This window comes from Saimiri boliviensis, chromosome 3 (genome assembly GCF_048565385.1).
Source record: "Saimiri boliviensis isolate mSaiBol1 chromosome 3, mSaiBol1.pri, whole genome shotgun sequence".
In the NCBI taxonomy this organism is placed as follows: domain Eukaryota; kingdom Metazoa; phylum Chordata; class Mammalia; order Primates; family Cebidae; genus Saimiri; species Saimiri boliviensis.
In genome coordinates, this window is record NC_133451.1 from 7,145,129 (window position 1) to 7,166,765 (window position 21,637).

The window sequence follows — 21,637 nt, forward strand, 5'->3', positions numbered from 1 at the left end:
TCAACCTCCCAAGTAGCTGGAATTAACAGGCATCTGCCACCATTCCTGGCTAACTTTTGTATTTAGTAGAGATGGGGTTTCACCACATTGGCCAGGCTGACCTCGAGCTCCTGACCTCGGGTGAGCCACCTGCCTCAGCCTCCCAAAGTGCTGCTTTTGCAGACATGAGCCACCGCTCCCGGCTGGTCTAATTCTATATAATGATACTACTACTACTATTATTGCTATTGCTTTTTAAAATGTTTATTATTATTATTATTTTTGATACAGAGTTTCATTCTTGTCACCCAGGGTGAAGTGCAATGGTGCGATCTCAGCTCATTGCAACCTCCACCTCCCAGGTTCAAGCCATTCTCCTGCCTCAGCCTCCCAAGTAGCTGGGATTATAGGCGCCCATCACTATTCATGGCTAATTTTTGTATTTTTAGTAGAGACCAGGTTTCACCATGTTGACCAGGCTGGTCTTGAGCTCCTGACTTCAGGTGATCCGCCTGCCTCGGCCTCTCAAAGTGCTGGGATTACAGGTGTGAGCCACCACACCTGACCTGCTATTGCTACTTCTACTGCTGCTACTGCTAATATTACTACTACCAGCTACTGCCCCCAACAGCAGTAATATTTTATAGCACCCCCTAGTGCCAGGCACTCTTCAGGGTTCTGTTTTACCTAACTTAATCCTCATGGCAATTCTGTGAATTAAATATGATTACCATTTCACAGATGAGAAAATAGAGACACAGAGAGGCTAATACCTTGCCCAGGGTACAACTGTTGGTGAGCAGTGGAGCCCTGTATGAACCCGGACAGCCTGGCCCTAGCCACCACCCTGTATGCTGCCTGTCAGTTGCAGACTCTTCTGCCTCCACCCCCAGGAAGAAGTACGTTCTCATGTTAGGTCTTCTCAGTCACCATGTGGTTAAACAGGTGGATTGCCGTAACACGCTTCATTTTTCTGTTTCGTGTATCTCTCAGCAGAGGAATGTTAGAGAGCATTAGGAATGGACCCACAGGGACTTGGGGTTTGGAGAACCAAACGCGTTTGAGGGAGAGAAGAACAGTGCAGTCCAGTCAGAGCCCAGGATTCTGTCTGCCTTTGTGAAGGAGGCAGACGCTGGGAGGCTGGAGGTGACCTACCCTGGTCACGGGCTTGGAGTCAGCGCCCCACCCCGAGGGTTTCTCCACAAGGGCTTGCTGCTGTGACTTTCTGGATGTTAGAGAGCCTGGCATTTGGATTTCACGCAGCCTCCGGTAGAGAGGGAGGGATCCTAAGCCCACGGGCCCTTCCTCCAATGGTGCAACCTTCACAAGCTCTGGCCTATGCAGCAGTTAGGGCCAACTCTAGCTCCAGGCTTGGTGGGTTGGAAATCACACCAAATGTTACCCCACATGTCAGACGCCAAACTGTTGCTGAAAGCGTTTCCTTTTTTCCTTTTCTAGAATAGAACACAGCTGAAAGCACTTTTTACCATAACAGCAGAAGAAAACATAAGGGTAAGAGAAATGACACGACCCGAACACCCCCTGCCTTATATCTGTGTCTCTTCACACCCGTGCTGTGTGGGTCTCCTGCCTGTCCTTGGTGCTATGGGGAGGCGCCAGCTGCTGGCCTTGGTACCCCAGTTCCTGTGTGCCCTGCGGCTGCCTCACTGGATGACCCTCTTCCTGGGCAAGGCAGGTCGGCCACAGGCTGGATAGGCTGAGCCTTCACTGCCCGTCTGTGCTGCTGTCTGGCCATGCCCCTACTTGTGCCCAGCGTTTGCCACTAGGTCAAGCTTCTGGTCACATTTTGTCTTCCCAGATCTTCCCAAAGCCTGCTGTCTGTGGGCAGGCCTCTCTGCTTCTACTGTGCCCCACGAATACCTCTTCATTTCTGTTCTTCAGTTTCCTCATTTGTAGCTCACACATTCACTCATTCCTCTATTCACCAAGTGTTAATTCACCAGGTAACAATACTTCATGTTTCTTAAACACCTACTGGGTGCCAGGCATTCTAAGCAATTTATGTATGCGGAATCACATCGTCTTTACCACAGTCTTGTGAGACAGATTCTGTTTTAAAATCACTGCCGTTTCAGATGAGGAAACCAAGACACATTAAAGTCAAGTCATTTGCCCAAGATCCCATGGCTAGAATGTCTGAGTCGCCAAGACCCATCCCCAGGTTCAATGATTCTCCAGAGTGACTCATAGGACTTACATATACAGTCAGGTGCCACCTAATGACATTTTGGTGAACGATGTCATTGAAGTAAAATTTCAATGCTGCAAAAGAAATAACACTCAAAGATAAATCCTCTCAGCAAGGCAGTTTACTTCTATAGAAGGGTGCGCCTCATGGACGGAGCAATGGTGAGCACACACCTGGACAAGGGAGGAAAGGGGGTACTTATCCTGAAGGAGGTTGCCGCTGCTGCTGTGTTGTTCACCTGTTGGCTAGGGTTAGACCGCACAGGCTGGACCAATCCTGACTGGCTATGTTAAAGAGAGCAGGGGTACGAGCTGGAATTGCAGGGTGGGTGGTTTGGTGAGAAGGATGGTTACAGGCAGGTCAGAGCAGGTAGCCAGGTGTGACCTAGGTCAAAGCAGGTGACTGGAGCAGGTGGCCGGGGCAGGTGACTGAAGCAGGTGACTGAGATGAGTCAGGATAGAGATGGGGACCAGGGGAACAGATGTGAACTACTGATTAGAACTGGTGGAAGAGGTTGTTTACTGAAACTACAAGGAAATTAAGCTTTAAAATGGAGGACAAAGAACTGGGCCTACTGACATGCTGATTCTTTGAAGAAAAATTTAGAATTCATTGTATCCAACAAATGGACTGCATATATGAAGGTGGTCCCCTAAGATCGTAATGCAGCTGAGAAGCTCCCATCGTCCAGTGATGACGTGGCTGTGTACCGTCCATCACAGCACAGTGCGTTATGCACCTGCTTGGTGATTCTGGTGTGAAACCTGCTGTGCTGCCAGTCATAACAAGTCTAGCATGTGCAATTGTGTACAAACATAATACTTGATGATGATACTAAAAGACTATGTTACTGGTTTATGTATTCAGTATACACACTTTCTATTGTTATTTTAGAGTGTATTCCTCCCACTGATCAAATCCAAAGTAAACTTACCTATAAATCAGCCTCAGGCAGGTCCATCCGGAGGAGTCTAGAAGAAGGCATTGTTATTCTAGGAGATGGCAGATCCATGCCCCTGAGGACCTTCCAGTGGGACAAGGTGTGGAGGTGGAAGGCAGGGATGTTGGTGATCCTGACACCGTGTGGGTCTAGGCTCATGTGTGTGTTTGTGTGTTAGTTTTTAACAAAAAAGTTTTTTTTTTTTTAAATCTGAGAAATATAGAAAGTTTACAGAGTAAGGATATAAAGAAAGGAGCTATTTTTGTACAGCTGTACAATGTGTTTGTGTCTTAAGCTGTGTTATTACCAAAGGGTCCAAATGTTAAAAAATAATAAAAAGTTAATAAAGTCCCAGGGAGGGGAACATCACACACTGGAGTCTGTTGGTGGGTAGGGGACAAGGGGAAGGAGAACATTAGGACAAATACCTAATGCATGCAGGGCTTAAAACCTAGATGGCAGGTTGATAGGTACAGCAAATCACCATGGCACATGTGTACTTATGTAACAAACCTGCACGTTCTGTACATATATCCCAGAACTTAAAGTAAAATTAAATAAAGTAAGTAAGTTATAGTAAGCCACGATTAACTTGTTACTGAAGAAACCTACACAGCATGTACTTTTTAAATAAATGTAGTGACCAGGCACGGTGGCTCAGACCTCTAATCACAGTACTTTGGGAGGCCGAGGTGGGCTGATCACTTGAGGCCAGGAGTTCAAGATCAGCCTGGCTGACAGAGCAAAACCCGTCTCTACTAAAAATACAAAAGAATTAGCTGAGCATGGTGGCACATATCTGTGATTCCAGCTGCTCGAGGCTGAGACATGAGAATTGCTTAAACCTGGGAGGCGGAGGTTGCAGTGAGCTGAGATCACTCCACTGCACTCCAGACTGGGCAACACAGTGAGACTCTGTCTCAAATAAAATGAATAAATTTAGTGTAGCCTGAGGATGCACCGTTTCAAGTGTCAACAGTGTTCAGTAACGCCCCAGGACTTCACCCACCACTCACTCACTGACTCGCCCAGAGCAACTTCCAGTCCCGCAAGCTCCAGTTATGGTCAATTTCCTATACAAGTGCATTTTTTTTGTCTTTTGTACGTATTTTTCTTTTCTTTCTTTTTTTTCTTAGATGGAGTCTTGCTGTGTCACCCAGGCTGGAGTGCAGTGGTGCATTCTGAGCTCACTGCAACCTCTGCCTCCCAGATTCAAGTGATTCTCTTGCCTCAGCCTTCCGAGTAGCTGGGATTACAGGCACCCACCACCGTGTCTAGCTAGTTTTCGTATTTTTAATAGAGACAGGGTTTCACCACATTGGCCAGGCTGATCTTGAACTCCTGACCTTAAGTGACCCAGCCACCTCAGCCTCTGAAAGTGCTAGGATTACAGTCTTTGGTACCTTTTCTATACTTAGATCTATTTATATATACAAATACTTAGCGTGTGTTACAGTTACCTACAGTATTCAGTATAGTAACATGATGTCCAGGTTTGTAGCCTAGAAGCAATAGATTATACCATAGAGCATAGGTGAGTAGTAGGCTTGATCATCTAGGTTAGTATAAGCCATACTATGATGTTTGCAAAATGAGGAAATCATCTAACAGTGCATTTCTGGGAACATCTCTCCGTCGTTAGGTGATGCATGCCTGTAGTTGTACACACTGCTATGACTTACTACAGCGAAAAGGTACAAAGCAAAATCAGCACAGGGAAAAGGTACATGGGGAGAAGCTTGGAGAAAATCACCTGCAAGTTCTTTTTTTAGACAGAGTCTTGCTCTGTGGCCCAGGCTGGAGTGCAGTGGCATGATCTCAGCTCACTGCAGCCTCTGCCTCCTGGGTTCAAGCGAGTCTCCTGCCTCAGCCTCCTGAGTAGCTGGGACTGCAGATGCACGCCACCATGCCCGGCTAATTTGTTGTTTTTTAGTAGAGACGGAGTTTTGCCATGTTGGCCAGGATAGTCTCCATCTCCTGACCTCTTGATCTGCCCACCTGGGCCTCCCGAAGTGCTGGGATACAAGTTTTAAGAGTCCTCTGCTAGTGGAGTCACAGAGGGTATGCTTCATTCCCCCAGCGTGAGTTGTGATAACACATGTGAAGTGTTGTCTATCAGGAAAGCTCCTTAGAGACTCAGTGCCAGAATTTTTATTGGGGGCTGGCCATGTAGGCACTGTCTGCCTGGCATATACCAAGATTCCAGACTCCCAGAAGGAAAGTGGGTGCTCAGCGTAAGCCACATTGTTTGCACAGACAGTTTGAAAACAGAGTCACTCTAACCAGAAAATAGTGGAAACCCTCCCCAAATCCATGTTCCCAGACATCAGCTGAGGCCCAGCCTTACAGGAAGGGCTTTCAGAGGATGGCAGTCTTTGGCTAGAGTTGTTCACTGTTTTCTGAGTGGCTAGTAAGTGGCAGGACCTGGATTTGAACCCAAGCAGTTTGGCTCCAGAGTCCTGCTGTCAGGCACTGGGCTACACTGCCTCCCAGAGAGCCAGAGTCCTGCACAGAACAGAGGAAGAGAGAGTACAAGGCTGGCCTTGGGTGAGTGTTCAGTTTAGAGGGACCTGTGGGTAACAGGTCTCTCTGGTGGTCTGTGAGCTCCCGGCGGTTGAGGCCGTGTCAGATTCGCCCATGTCTCCCACTGTGTGGTACATTGCAGGTGGCACTCAATGGGTAAATATCCTGTGATTGAGCTTATTGTCATCAATGGTGATGTTTGCTGTTCAGGAGGAGGTGGCTGGTTGCTGTGTGAGTGTACTAAAAGGCAGAGAACACTCACTGATGGGTATTTCTGAGCTGCCACAGGCTCCCTTGTGCATGGAGTTGAGCCATGCCCATGTCTTTCAGGCTTCCCGTCACCTGCATGTTGCCTTCAGGAGAAAGAGAAATGGTTGCCCCTGGGATGCAGACCTGTGGATGCAAGGCGTGGCCGTGGAGCTGGAGCTGGATTTCAGCCACACCAGCCCCCAGGACAGGCATTCCTGGGCTGTGGCCCGCATTCAGGGAGCTCCGTCTTGAGTGGGGAGAGGCGCTATACACACAAGGTGGCCCTGTGGTGTTGTGTGCGCCCAGCAGACTCTTGGACCATAAAGCCTGGCTCTGAATCCCTGTCCCTCCACTGGTTGCATGTGACCGTGGGCAGGTCACTTACCTCTAAGAGCCTCAGTTTCCCCAACTGTGAAATGAGAGTCATAACAATATTCACTTCATAGGTGGTTGTCAAGGTCAATGGACCAAGGGACGTAAAGCACTCAGCACAGTGCCCGGTGTTGTGAGGGCTCTGTGAATGTCAGCTGTTACCATCAGCACTGTTGTTGTTATTTACACATGAGGACAACACAGCTGTGCCAAGTGTTCTGTGAGACTGAGAATGAATGTTTTGCACCAGGGCCTCGTGCTCCAGTGCCCATGGGGGGCACTCAGGTGCTATAAGTGTATGTCAGGCTCAGTGCAAGATTCTAGGAAGTAATAGAGCGTGGGGCAGCCTGGACACTCAGGTCACCTGCCACCCACCATCCCCCTCACACTCAGGCAGTACCTGAAGAAAAAAAAAGACCGAAGAATGCAGAGTACTCACTGAGTTTGTGAGTTCGTGACCTGAAATATAGATTGCTTGTCCCATGGGCACTGACAGGAGAAAGAGAACTCCGTGGGCTGGGGGGACTGGCAGGCTTCCTGGAGGAGAAAGAATTCAATTGGGCCTTGAAGGTGAGATTTAATTAAAGAGAGGGAAGGGGCAGCTGAAGATCCAACTTCTGTGTTAAGCCAGTGTTGACTACTGGTCAGGCATGAACCAAGAACTACTGGCTGGCATGCACATAAGGTTGAGGTAAGGCCATGGCAGTCATGGCATGTGTTCCAGCAGGGCAGACGCGGGCACCTGCAGAGATAGTAGAATTACACCAGACCCATGTGGTCTCAATGAATCGGATGAGCTCACTGGGATGGTAGCAGCGCTCCTGTCGTTTGCATCAGGCAGGGTAGGCCAGGCGACGTGGCTCAGCCTGTAATCCCAGCACTTTGGGAGGCCGAGACAGGTGGATCACGAAGTCAGGAGTTCAAGACCAACCTGGCCAAGATAGTGAAACCCCTGTCTATACTAAAATAGAAAAAAAATAGCCGGGCGTGGTAGTAGGCACCTGTAATCTCAGCTACTTGGGAGACTGAGGCAGAGAATGACTTGAACCCAGGAGGTGGAGGTTGCAGTGAACCAAGATCACACCACTGCACTCCAGCCTGGGTAACACAGTGAGACTCCGTCTCAAAAAAAAAAAAAAAAAAATACAGGGTAAAAACAGGAGGCTTCCATTGTGTAAACAGAGATTCTGCCGCACTTGAGAGCTACCGCATTATCTCCTTAATTTCCTGTTACTTTCCTGAGGGTGAAACTGACACATATAAGCCAAGGAAAATGAGATCCCAAGAAATTATTTCTCAGTTTTTCTCAAGAAGTCTTCTTCCCTTTTCTGTCTCATGGCTGAGTAGTGTCTTTTTGAGAGGAAATAAGAATCACACATCAAGTGCAGGTCTCAGATGGCACTAGACATCATCTTCTGTATTCATCACATGTGCCCACGAAAGGGCTGGGTACCATGCTGGGCACCAAGAGAACAGATCACGGTGTTCTGCTACCAGGATCTCAGATCTAATCAAAGGGAGACATTTAAACCAATTGTTATGGTACCCCAATTCCTTTAGAGCACAATTCCAATACTAATTTAATGGTACTTTGGAGGGGATGTGAAAAAAATTAGTTTCACCTGAAAATATACATTATGAACCCAGATGGGAAGATTTTGAAAATGGAGAGTAATGTGGGAGGGTTTGTAATAGCAGATATTAAGAATATTAGGAAGCTACATTAATGCAGCGTTTGACTGCTACAAGAAACATCAAACCAATGGAAGAAAAGATAAAATCTACACACATATGTATACATATGTTTTAAACCAGTGGGAGAAGGATGTATCATCCATGAATTTGGTAACAACTGACTGGGTCTTTTGAAAGAAAGATAAAGATGAATTTCCTAATCAGATTAAAATCTAAGTAAATATAACAATTTGTAAAAAAAATGGGCTAATACGATATGATCTGGAGAAAACTGTGGATTTGGGTACACATCGTTGCAAACTTTACATTTAAAAACAGGACTCAGAAAGATAAATGAGAAACTTGGGGAATATTTGTAATATATATTGTATAAGAGACGAAAGATTAATGTTTTTAATATATAAAGGGCATTTTAATCTTAATGTATAAGAGGTGGAATGCCACAATAGATAGCTATCTACAATATGAGAATTTCCCAAAGACGAGGCTTACAAGGTGCCCTTGAAGCACAGTGGCCACCCCTGTCACTCTGAGGGCAAAATCACGTGGCTGTTAGTTGTATATGGAGGCCTAGGGGTTTGCACACAATTGCACATTACCATTTTTGCCTTCTTTGTGGACACTTCATCAAGCCCGCTAACCATTGCCCCAATCTGCATTTCTTGTTTTGATGACCGCCCCAGCGCCCTGTCCTTTCTGCCTCCAATTTTGCTCCCTACCCAGCCCATTGTCCACGCTGGAGTGGTCTTCCCTGAAACACAAACCTACCTGCTTTCTATTCTTGAGGGGCCCCCATTCGGGATCCATCAGGAAGGCTGACCCCTGCTAACCATCTCCCAGGGCTGCTGGGGGCCTTTGTTTTCCGTGATGCTCTGGGTTCGCACATCCTGTTCTCATTTTAGCTGTTCTTTGGGCAACTCGTAAACCTCCCACCAGACCCTGACCAGCATCTCCACTCCGTGATGCCCTAGCTCTCCCCTGGCAAGCTGGTCACACTCTGGGTTGGAGTCCTATGCATTCGACCATTTATTAAAGCCTGGCATTCCGTGACATTGAGATTATTCCTCTGGATGGCACTTAATCCATTTTTGTTGACATCAGAATAGAATTGTTGCAATGAAAGAGACCTTAAAGATGATCTATTCCACTTTCTCATTTTAGAGTAAAAACCTCCAGTCCAGAGAGGTTCTGGGAACTGTCCAGGTTCTGAACTCAGCATCATTGTAGTCAGAATCATGTGTGATTTAAATCCAGGCGTTCTTCACTAGATAGGTAAATTAGCAAAGCTGTTGCTGTGTTGGTAAGTGTGATTGTCTCTACCTGTGATTACCTTCGAGATCTCACTCTTGCCAGAACCATCAGCTGGGAGGCCAAGGGTCTCTGCCCTCGGGACTGCCCCTTAAAGACTGTGTGACAGAGGCAAGCCAGCCACTCACCCCTCTGCTTCTTGGATCTCAAGCTCAAAGTAAAGAATTTCAAGTAAATGACTTCTAGACTCTGTCTCGGAGAAAACATTCATCTGCTCTCCATGTTCATCAAGCATTTTCTGTGTTTTGAAAGGTTGGGTGGGTGAGATTTAATATAAGGCCACTGTAGGCTTTTTGAAGAAATGTCCTCTCCACACCACCATCCACATACAGAAAAGTTGGAAGAATAAAATAACTTCATGCTGTAATCCCACCAGCAGGGAGAACCATCTTTGCTACTTACCTGCCACAAGGCTATGAATGTATTTAGTACATAATTGAAGTCAAACTCTGTAAACAATTCTTCATCGTGCTTTTGTAACTTGGTGTTGGATGCTGAGCATTTAGAGTTCATTTTGAAAGGCCTGTTTATCCAGCATGGCTCTTGATAAATGCAGTGACAGAATGCATCAAAGGCATCTGCTCCTGCTAATATGTGATCAAAGGGGTGGTAATCGCAGATGATTCTCTTCCAGAGACAGGAAGGAAAGTGAGGAGGTCTCTGGGGGATGGGAAGCCGGGATAACCATCTCTTTTTCTTTATTCTTAGACGATGGAGTTTAAGGTAAGGATGATCTTTGGAATCTGTGCTTAAAGTGATTCTCAGTGGAACTTGGCCACAGCATTTTTAAGGGAATCTCAGAAGTGCAGTTAACGTGGGGCTGATTCTGGTGCTCTAAGCCACTTCTGGTTCTGAACTGCAGCAGTGGGTCCTACCATCCCGCCCCACGAAGCTGGATTCAGGGACATTGTTGGCTCCTACTGTGTCTGGCCTCTTATGTATCCATTCCAACATGACATCAAGTTGACTCTGTCTCCTAAATATTCCTCTAATCTGTGCCCTTCCCACCAGCCAACAATAGTAGTAGTCATAGTGCCTCGGATTTACTGACTTGTGTGTGCTGTAACCCTAAACATTAGGCATTGTTTTTGTGTGTAAAGTACACATGGCATTAAATCTACTGTTCCTGACGTTTAGTACATTCACAGTGTTGTGCAGCCATCACCACTGTCTGCTTTCAGAATGTTTTCCCCAATCCAAAAGGAAACTTGGTGCCTATTGGTTACTTCCCATTTCCTTCTCCCTCAGCCCCTGGAAACCAATCATCTGCTTCCCTCTCTGGATTTTCCAACTCTGTACATTTCAGATAAGTGAAATCACACAGTATGTGTCCTTTTGTGTCTGGCTGCTTTTACTTAGCATCATGTTCTCAGTGTTTCTCCATGTCGTAGCATGCACCAGAACTTCATTCCTTTTTGATTGTTTGTTTGTTTTGTTTTTTGGGGTTTTGGGGTTTGTTTTTTTTTTTTTTTGAAGATGGAGTCTCACTCTGTTGCCAGGCTGGAGTGCACGATCCTGGCTCACTGAAACCTCGCCTCCTAGGTTCAGGTGATTCTCCTGCCTCAGCTTCCCACGTAGCTGGAACTACAAGTGCATGCCACCACACCCAGCTAATTTTTGTGTTTTTAGTAGAGACGAGGTTTCATCATTCTGGCCAGGATGATCTTGATCTCTTGACTTTGTGATCCGCCCACCTCAGCCTCCCAAAGTGCTGGGATTACAGGCGTGAGCCACCGTGCCTGGCACTTCATTCATTGTGATAGCTGAATAATACTCCATTATATGGATATACAGCATTTTGCTTCTCTGTTCATCAGGATGTTTAGCTTATTGTAAACAGTGCTGCTATGAGCAGTCGAGTATAGATTTTTGTTTGAATGCCTGTTTTTAATTATTTTGGGTATATGCTTGGGGGTGAAATTGCTGGGTTGTATAGTAATTCTATTTTTAACCTATTGCCACTCAGAGCTGAAGAGACACAGTGACCCACAGTGTGGAAGGGGGTGGGTCTAAAAGTTGAACCCCCATCAAAGGCCAAAGTCCATGGTCCTTGCTGGCCTGTCCCGCTGCCTCCTGCAGCCTCTTTTCATGACCCCCGTCTCTCCCTTGGCATTCGGGTTTACCTTCCTCCAGGCTGAAGTCATACAGCGGCCAGAGTTATCTTCTAAAATACTGATTTCACCATGTTTGTTCCTGGCTTAAAGCCTCTCACTTGTTCCCCTTATTCTCTTAGGGTGACACAGCACATCACTAACCTGCTCTCGAAGGCCCTCGGGCTGGGGCTGCTTGTCTTGCTGGCTGCAGGCCTTGCTCAGGCCAGTCCTTCTCTAAGCTCGCCTTCCTCCTGGCCCAGCTCATTCTCCCCTGCCCACCGGTCACCTCTTAGAAAGCCTTCTCCTATCCTTTGGGCTAGGAGAGGAGCTCCCTCCCTCCGCGAGTCCTCCAGGCTCCTAACCTCAGCCCAGGCACATCTGTGGCAGCAGCATCTGCCTGCCTGTTCATTCCTCTGTGGGATTGTGAGGTCCTTGAGCAGGGCCTGGCTCTGGTTCCTCCTTGTTCTTACAGCAGCCAGTACAGGGCTCCACTAACTCAGTGAATTAACATCAGGAAAGCAGTGTCACATCCAAACACAGGGCCAAACCTGGCAGCCCACTTGATGTATCCACTTAAATAGAAAGGTTCAGGCAAACAAAATTACAGCAAAGCTTGGGTTCTGCACATGTGAGATGGATGTCTGAATTCTGCATTTATAGTATTGTTTGAAAGAGTAAAAAGGGAATGAAGCCTGGCCTGTGGAAAAAAGTAAAGTTTGAAGAGATTAGGAAGGCTTTTGGCCAGAGACTCAGGAATTCCAAAATCCTGCCCTGCTACTGCCTCACCCCCAAAAGGTGAGCTGCCTACTCAGAGTGGGAGTGAAAGTGTTAACAGTGGCACAAACCCTTGATGACTCAGTTCGAGGCTCCTGATAAAGGACCAGGTTAGGAGAGGCAGGTGGGATGTGAAGACTACTAGTCCCAACTGCTGGATGTATCTCAGGTCCACTACTTACTCTGTCTGTGACCTTGGGCCATTTAAAAAACTTATTTCTACAATGACATTATAAAGTGGCAGTTAAAATAGTTCCCATGTCAGAGGATCGTTCTGGTGATTAGATGGATTAATAGACGAAAAGCACTTGGACCCATCCCTTGGTGCTTAGTGTCTGCATAACACTTGTTCTCCAAAATGACAGTGGTGATGTTGATACTGCTGCTGATGTTGTCATGATGGTGTTGATGGTGGTGGGAGTGAAGATGATGGTGATGGTGATATTGATGACGTTCATAGTGGTGGTGGTTATGGTCATGGTGAAGATGATGGTGATGGGGCTATTGATGATGTTGATAATGATGGTGGCTGTGGTCATGGTGGTGATGGCAATGATGAATTTGATGGTGATGCTGCTGATGTTGGTGATCATGATGGTGTTGATGGTAATGTTGAAGATTACGGTGATGGAGATACTGATGATGACGATAATGATGGTGGTGGTGGTCATGGTGAAGATGATTGGGATACTGATGATGTTGACAATGATGGTGGTGATGGTGATGGTGATGGTGAAGATGATGGTGATGGTGATATTGATGATGATAGTGATGGTGGTAATGGCCAATATCAAGATTGTGGGTAACCCCCCCATATAGGCACCGAGGAGTGAGCTAAGCAGAACCCTGGCACAGTTAGGGCTTGAAGAATATCTCACTTTATAATGCTGCTACTCAACGATTTCCTTTTATATAATCCTTTATATAAATATATATTAGTTTATAGAATTATGGCTTGAAGAATTCCTTTATATAATCCTCTATATATAATCATATAATAGTTGATAGTATGAGTGCCTAAAGAATATTTCCATATATATATATATATATATAAATTATATCTTAGCTCATAATCGGAGGAATGCCTAGAGTGGACACCGTACAGAGCGTGAATTAAGAATAAGTAGCTTGTAATCAGAGAAATGTCTAGAGCAAATGCAGTGCAGAGCATGATTTCAGGGAAACCAGTTATACCAGGACAAGAATCCATGGCCCAGGTGGCAGCGTTCAGTGTCATAAAGATACCCGCTGTATGGTAGGCTTGGGGCAAGAGCCACTCCTCCTGATAAAGGAGTTGTAGGACCTTGCTCCAGTTCTTGTGGAAGGCTGCCCTCAAACCGGCAATCCACCTTGCTGACTGTGAACTTTATCAGTTCTTGCTACTATGCTGCTAGAAAAGCATCTTCCCATAGAACTCATTGGAAGCTGCCAGAAGGTGGTGGTAGCCTTGACAGCTCCGTCACTGCTATGTGACTTAAAGCATCCTCCTATAAATCTTCTTAGAAGTAGTTTAGCCATAGATGGAAGCATCGCACACTGCACCCTCTTCACTGCACACGGCCCTTGCATTCATGGGAACGGGCCCCTTGCTGTACACTGTCTACCTCCTGGCCTAGGTGACCTAATGGGGGTGGACCCCATGTTTTATTGCTCATGACCCTATCACTATCCTTAAAGATGATTTCACTCACTGCCTTGCCCCCTAACCTATACACAATAAATACTCATGCTTCTGGACATTCGGGGCCTCACCTGACTCTGCTTATAGGTGGCGTGGCCCCCTGAGCCCAGCTGCATTTTCCTTGTACTTCTGTGTCCTGTCTCTTTATTTCTCAGATCCTGCGCCTCAGTGCAGCATAAGGCACACCCCACGACCCTGTGGGGCCCTCAGCCCTACACAAGATGATGGTCATGGTGATATTGATGATGTTGATAGTGAAGGTGGTAATGGCCAATGTGAAGATGATGGTGATGGGGATATTGATGATGTTGATAATGATGGTGGTGATGGTGATGATGATGATGATGATGATGATGAATTGATGGTGATGCTGCTGATAGTGATCATGATGGTGTTGATGGTGATGATAAGGATGATGATGAAGATACTAAAGATGTTGATAATGATGATGGTGATGGTCATGGTGGTGATGGTGATGGTGATGCTGAATTTGATGGTGATGCTGCTGATAGTGATCATGATGGTGTTGACAGTAATGATAAAGATGATAATGATGGAGATACTAATGATGTTGATAATGAGTTGGTGATGGTGATGATGGTGATGGTCATGGTGGTGATGGTGATGGTGATGATGAATTTAATGATGATGCTGCTGATGATGGTGATCATGGTATTAATGAAGGTGTTGATCATTATGGTGATGGTGAAGATGGTGGTAATAGGGATATTGATGATGTTGATAATGATGGTGGTAGAGTGATGTTGTTGATGATGATAGTGATGGTAGTGATTATGTGGAGCCTCCTTCTTACCATAAAATTACATATTGAGATCTTACTCTTCTTTGGTCATTCTTCATGGAAGAAGAAGATTGAGGAGTAGAGGCACTGTAGGCAGGGCAGGACCTAGCATAATTTAACAACACAGACAAATGAAGAAAGTGAGGGTCATGAGTGGGTTTGCTCCATGAAGGTAGGCTCTACCTAAGTTTGCTTGTTACTTGGTGCCAGAAAGCAGGAATTGTAAGAGAAGGGGGTGAAAGGTGATGGTATCTGCAGAACCGGCCCTGGTTTTTACCTCTTCCTAGATCCTTCCTAGATTCCCACAGTTGTGTTGCTACTTTTAAGCATTGATCAAGACCCTGCTCCACTGAACTGTCCTAAGTACCACTGCTCTTCAGTTGCTCTTAGCCATGCCCATGTGGCCAAAGGAAAGTAAGATCTTAAGATTTACATTTAGAAGACGGGAGTGGAAAGAGGAAGAGATTTAAGGTAGCCTGACTCAGCTATCCACTTCTATTTCTTGAAGGAGGAGGAAGGAATGGGGGAAAAGGAGAGAAGGAACACACGAGAGAGTTCTGTTGCTGCCTTTTACAGTGGAGTGATGCTGCCCATACATAATCTCAGCCATACAGCTAACTTCTACCATGGTGTGGGAGATTAAGACTAGAAACGTTTTAGAAAAATGTGCAGCCCCCTAGACAGTAAGTAGTAGCCAGCTCCAGTGGGGAAAACATACATATTGGAGTCCCACAGAGCTAATTCTGTTTTAGCTGTGGGCTTCGAGTAATTATTCAATCTCTTTGCGTCTCCATTTGTCTATCAGTAGAACAGGGATGATACGTGTCCCACGGGATTACAGAAGATTGAATGAAATAAAGTATATGAAGCACTGTGTTAGTGTCCTCAGGCTGCCATAACAAATCTCCACAAGCTTAGTACCTTAAAACAACAGCAATTTACTTTCTCACAGTCCTGCAGGCTAGAAGTCTGAAATTAAGATGTTGGCAGGCAAGACCACACTCCTTCTAAAGACTCTGGACAAGCATCTTTCTCTGCCCCTTCTTAGCTTCTGGTGGCTTCAGAGATCCTTGGCATTCCTTGGCTTATGGCTGCATCACTCAGTATCTGCTCCATCTTGACATGGGCCTCATCTCTGTGTGTGTCTACAAATCTTCCCCTCCTCAGGACAGCCATTGGATTTAGGACTCACCGTGACCCAATATGACCTCATCTTAACTTGACTGCATTGACAAAGACTCAATTTCTAAATAAGGTCACATTCGTAGGTATTGGGGTTGGGACCTCAACATATCTTTTTAGAGGGCACAGCTCAACTCAACTTACTACATTTGTCTATCCCAGAGATTGGTGTATTGCAGGTAATCACAATTGTTAATCCCCTTTAAATCCCATTCCTTCTTCTCAAAGATGAAAAAACAAGTTGTTGCTCTTTGAAGGAAAAGGGGATTAACAATTTTGAAAACAGATTACTGATCTTTAGCTTCTGTGTTCTTTTACAGATGGATTTTTTCAGTTTCCTTTCTATCAATATTTTGACATCACCTCCATGCAGTGCTATTCATGCTTATCTAGTTTATTGATTTTTTTTCTTGTCTGGTGGGTACACAGTCAGGGCTCAGGGAGCAGAGGGACATTTCCAGAACAAATGGAGTACTTTGATTTCATTTTGGTGGTAATCAAAATTCAAGATTTAGGATCAGGGGGATGTTAGAGCAGGAAAACAGAATTGGTTCTCTGTCAGTCTCTTACAAGAGCCTTTGTGGACAGAGTCTGATTTATCAAAGGTGAGTTATAAGCGGCATCACACTTTGATTGAGGTTTCAATAAACATTTGAACTGAAGCTCCTGTTTCTGACCTAACTTAGCTTTGAAGTCTGGAAGGTTAGGGTGGCCTCATTGGTCGGTCAGAAAAAAATGTACCCTTGACTACAGTCTGCATTGTGGCTGCAAAAATGAGGAACAGGCTAGTTGTCTTCTAGCCCCTAAACAATACATTCAGCGTCCCATGGTCTGGAGCCATTTTGAATTAAACTAATTGTCACAGGTTTGCTTTTCTGGAGAAAGATGCTGATGCAGAGTTTTGGGTAAATATGGTTACCATTGTACAGAGAAAAGTTAGCATATCCAACTGGAGGCTGCTATCCTTAGAAAGGCTTGCTTACATTATTGATCCTGGACTTGTGTCTGTGAACTTGGATTTCAGGATTCCCATCTTCTTAAAACCTGTAAGAGTGGCTCCCTGTACCTAAAGTGTTTTTCACATGTAGTATAGTTTACACTGATTATCTGCTGTTTTCCTTGGAGTATAAAATTTTGGTACATGCCAGGCACAGGGTGCCTACATGATCAGCCTCGAATAAAAACCCTGGACAATGAGTCCCTAATGAGCTTCCCTGGCAGACCACATTTCACATGAGTTGTCACAGCCCCTCGCTGGGGGCATTCAGCATGTCTTGTGACTCCACTGGAGTCTGGAAGCATATGCCTGGTTTTCCTTGGACTTTACTCCATTCTTCCCATTTCTGACTTTGCTTTGTGTCTTTTTGCTGTAATAAATCATACTTATGAGTGTAATTGTATGCAGGTGGCCTTGGGGATCCTTGGTACAATCAAAACTCCCTATGAAAGGAAGAAGAATGAGGCAGGATTGAAAAGAGGAAGAAGTCGAGTTGTGATTTGGGTTGAAAAGACTCAGCAGTCTGGGTGATTTTCATCTGTCAAACTTGCCTTACATTTTTTTATAATCATCATAATAATAGTAATAATAATTATTATTGTATCCTATTACACAAGTAATACATGCCCATTTGGAAATATTAGAAAACAAGCATAAAGAAGGTGAAAAACCTCATGAAGAAATTATGTTCAAATAAAATTCTACAGGATTTTCCTTATAATTTACACATGTGTATGTATATATATCCATATTATTTTTATTTTAATGAAATCGAGATTATACTGTGTATTGTTTTGCATACACAGTATGCAAAACTGTGTTGGATGGCCCTACTGTGTGCAAGTCACCATGCATCAGTACATAAGCCTTAGTATATAAGGCTTAGTATATAAGCCTTTTTATATATTAGTAGAAACGTATTCAAAAATCTTCTTTTAAGTGGTAAGATATTCAGAACTATAGGGAAAAGGGGGAAATCTTAAAAGCACCCACAAAGCAAAAACAGATCCTTCTAAAAGGTTATCAGGTGCACTTCTGTCAGAAGACAGTGGAATGGCACCATCAACATTCTGAGGGAAAGTGACTTTGAACCTTGAGTTATATACCCAGCCACGCTATCAATCAAATTGAGGGCTAAGTGACAGCGTGGCCAGATGTGAGAAAAGAACATTTCTTCTCTAAACAAACTTACTTGAGCATCAGTAGATACTTAGGATACTTCATCAAAATAAAAAAGAATTATCCAATAAAAAGGAAGAAATGGGATCCAAGGAATACAGTTTTTCTTCAATCGGTAATGCTGTGACAATATAGAAGGCAGTGAAGAAAAAGAAAAAGCTCACTATGATACCAGAAAACCTAGAAAGTAGCCAGGTCTGATTAAATGAGAAAGTCAGAGAACTCTGGGAGTGATAACTTTGAGAAAAAGTAAATTGTACTCTCTGTAACAGATAGTATTATTAAGAAAATGGGTGTATACTAGGAAGAAAAAAAGAAAAAAGAAAGACGGTGAAAAACTTCAGGAAAAACAGAAAGTCATACAAGGAAATGCTAATTCATATTGAAGCAAACTGAAGATGTAGCCCGATTTGGAAAAATTAATAAAGTGTGAGAAAGGGAGGTGAATTAGAAACATACTCCTTTGTGGGGCCAGTATTTAGTGACACAGGATTGGATCCAGTTACTTTACTCTGCAGTGAGCAGCATTTGCCTAATCATAGTAATAATATTGTCTTTTAAATTTTGTAGTTGCTGGAATTAACCTATAAACAATCATCAGGACCGAATTCAGGTTGCAGAACAAAATATATATGATATAAACCTAATAAATTTTGGAAGGCAGAAATGGGGAAGGAGGGGTGGGGGCAAGTGTGGGGCACTAATCTCACTAGTCAGAAGATGAGATTTTCTCTAAATGTAATACCATTAAAATTGGGGTTTAATTATTTAATTTAAAGTTACAGTGTATGGCAGGAAGGTGAGGGTGCCATGGGTTCTTTCTGTGGCCTCTGCAGAATTCTGCCCCTGATTCTCAGAAAATGTCATGGATTGCTAGTGCTTCCTTTGGATTGTCACGTATTTGATTTGGGAACTTAACATTCTTGAGTGTCTGTGATGTGCTAGGCTTGGGGTTGGATGGCCCTACTGTGTGCAAGTCACCATGCGTCAGCTCTTTGACAGGCTTGTCATGCACTGAGGAAACTCAGGCTCACAGGGGACCATTGAGGGCCTCCAGGCAGCCAGCCAATAGCTGGCAGAGCGGGACTCAGATGCCAGTGAGTGTCCCGGCTCCCTGCTTGGTCTCTCTGACACTCCATCACCTGTGTGGCCTGGGAGACACGCAGTCTGACCTCACATGAATCCTGCTCTCCTCCTGTCCTCGCAGGTTCTGCCAAACCATGGCCTCCACGCAGCGGGGTTCTTCTTCGCCTTCCTCCTCTCCCTTGTGCTGACCTGGGCTGCCCTCTTCCTCATGGTTCGCTATCAGTGTCTGAAGGGAAGCATGCTCACGAGACATCGGGTGAGTCTTCCCTGAGGGTGGTTTGGAAGGTGGGGGATGCAAGGTTGAAGTTCATCCTTCAGTTCTGTGGGTCTCAGCCCTAGATCTCCACCAGCATCACTGAGGGGACTGTGCACAAAACCCATGTCCACGGCCTGCCTCCAAAACTGGTGCGTTTGTCCTGGGATGCATCCCCATCATTCTTTTTTTTTTTTTTTTTCCCCCTTAAGAGCCAGGGTCTCGCTGTTCTGTTCAGGCTGAGTGCAGTGGCTGTTCATAGGCACGATAAAAAACACTTTAACTTGGAACTCCTGGGCTTTAGCAATCCTCCTGCCTCAGCCTTCCAAGCAGTTGGGACTGCAGCTACACCAACATGCCCGGCTTAGTCATTATTAAAACTTCCCCGTGTTTTTTGAGACAGAGTTTCCTCTGTCACCAGGCTGGAGTGCAGTGTGTGATCTCAGCTCACTACAATTTCTGCCTTCTGGGTTCAAGCGATTCTCCTGCCTCAGCCTCCCTAGTAGCTGGGATGACAGGTGTGCACCACCACACCCAGCTAATTTTTGTATTTTTAGTAGGGACCGGGTTTCACCATGTTGGCCAGGATGGTCTTAATCTCTTGACCTTGTGATTTGCCCACCTTAGCCTCCCAAAGTGCTGGATTTACAGGTGTGAGCCACTGCACCTGACCAAAACTTCCCCCAATGATTCTAACCACCAGCCAGGTGGGAGAACTCGTGCAGCTATTACCTGGTACACAGTCTGTCACCTCCACGCAGCCCGTCACCCACACGACGATGCATACTGTCACCCACACTCAGCCCGTCGCCCCCACGCAGCCCGTCACCCCTACGCATCCTGTTGCCCTACTTGCAGCCCATGACCCCACTCACCTTGGCTGCTTTGTATTCTTGCGGCACCACATGCAGGTCTCATTCTGCAGTCCCCGTGGAAAAGCTTTGGGAGACTCCCAGTTATCCTCAGACTGAAGCCCAGACCCTTGAGCCCGGATTTCGAAGCCCCCCGAGACTGGCTTCCAGCTGCTCCCCCTGCCAGGTCCGGCCTCACACCCCGGCTTCCCGCTGTACCCAGTGACCCAGCTTCCCTGAGGGTGCTGAGCTCCTCGTCCACACGCCTGAGCATTTTCCTGTCCTCTCTCCTCACTTAGGGCAATTCTTACCCATCCTCCGAGCCTCAATTTGGCCAATGCCTCTGCCTGCAAGGCGTGGCAGGCCACTTCCCGTAGGGTAGGGGTCCTTTCTCAGGTCCTCCACTTGGCTCCATGAGGCACCTGTTGTCATACATTGGACCGGACAGGGAGCTTCTCCATCTTTGCATTCCTGTCTGAGGGTGGGTTCCCTCAAAAGCACACCCTGAGACTGAAATTCCAATCCAAGTAGTTTATGTGGGAAGTGATCCCAGGACATAAGGGGTGGGGTGGGAAGTGGGGCAGGAAGGGAAGGTAGCTGGTAAAGGGTGTGTTTCGTCAGGGGCCTCTGTGGGGCCTGGGGCTTAGTCCTGCCCAGGGGCTCTGGAGATGGAGCAGAAGCAGCCACAGCATCACTGTACCCAGGGGCAGAAGGGCTGGGAGAGATGTCCACTAAGTTATCGGTTGGTGACAGGGAGGCAGAAAGGCAAGAAGGAAGGGGACATGCTCCTGACATGGCATCTGAGGCCAGCAGGATCGTTCAGGGAAGGAGTGGGGATACACGCTGGTGGGTCGTGGGCTGGCAGGCACTGCAGTGCTCAAGGCAGGGGACATGGCAAAGAACCAGCCGTGCCAGGGGCCCTACGGTGACTCATTGTCACCCAGAGGGGCAACACCCTGGCAGGAACATCTATCATCTTTGTCCTTCCCCTTAGATCATAAACTCTGAGGTCCATGAGGTTAAATAACTTGCTTAACGTGACCAGGCACAGGCTAGTACCTGGCTTCTGGGGACTCCCTCTCTCTCCTCTCTGGAGGCTGGAAATTCCACCCCAGCCTGGGTGAGGGGCCTGTTCATTTTGTGCCTGCTTCCTGGAGGACAGGATTGTCATTTCAAAATGAGGTCAGCCCACAATCTCCTTGGCAGGCAAAAGTGAGAAGAAAAACGGCCCATCTAATCAGACCTTGTACTGATTCTCCCAAAGCTGTTATCAATCAGAACTAAACGCACCCTGCTGCTTTGATGTCGGAGCAGGATTTATTTCCCAGAGATTAAGGCAGATCATTAGAACTGCACAGAGGAAAAAGCAAGGGTATGAATTTGTTTTAAGGCCTGAAGACCCTTTTTTCCTGGCATCACAGAATGAACTCTTTTCATGTTTTTCTTTCTTTTTTTTTTTTTTTT

The 21,637-nt window shown here is 45.9% G+C and overlaps 1 protein-coding gene across 6 annotated transcripts in view; it reads left to right on the forward strand.

Annotated features, from left to right (window-relative positions):
• The window catches only part of EVC2 (EvC ciliary complex subunit 2), a 156,265-nt gene that overhangs the window by 28,824 nt on the left and 105,804 nt on the right, over nucleotides 1-21,637 (forward strand). For 5 of the 6 annotated variants that reach the window (XM_074395877.1, XM_074395880.1, XM_074395878.1 and 2 more), the window contains 2 exons: nucleotides 1,438-1,491; nucleotides 19,191-19,325. In XM_074395877.1, coding sequence (XP_074251978.1) covers nucleotides 1,438-1,491; nucleotides 19,191-19,325 — 189 coding nt within the window. Of the gene's footprint in view, nucleotides 1-727; nucleotides 879-1,437; nucleotides 1,492-19,190; nucleotides 19,326-21,637 lie in introns of those variants that run through there. The other variant, XM_074395882.1, reaches the window with a different exon arrangement.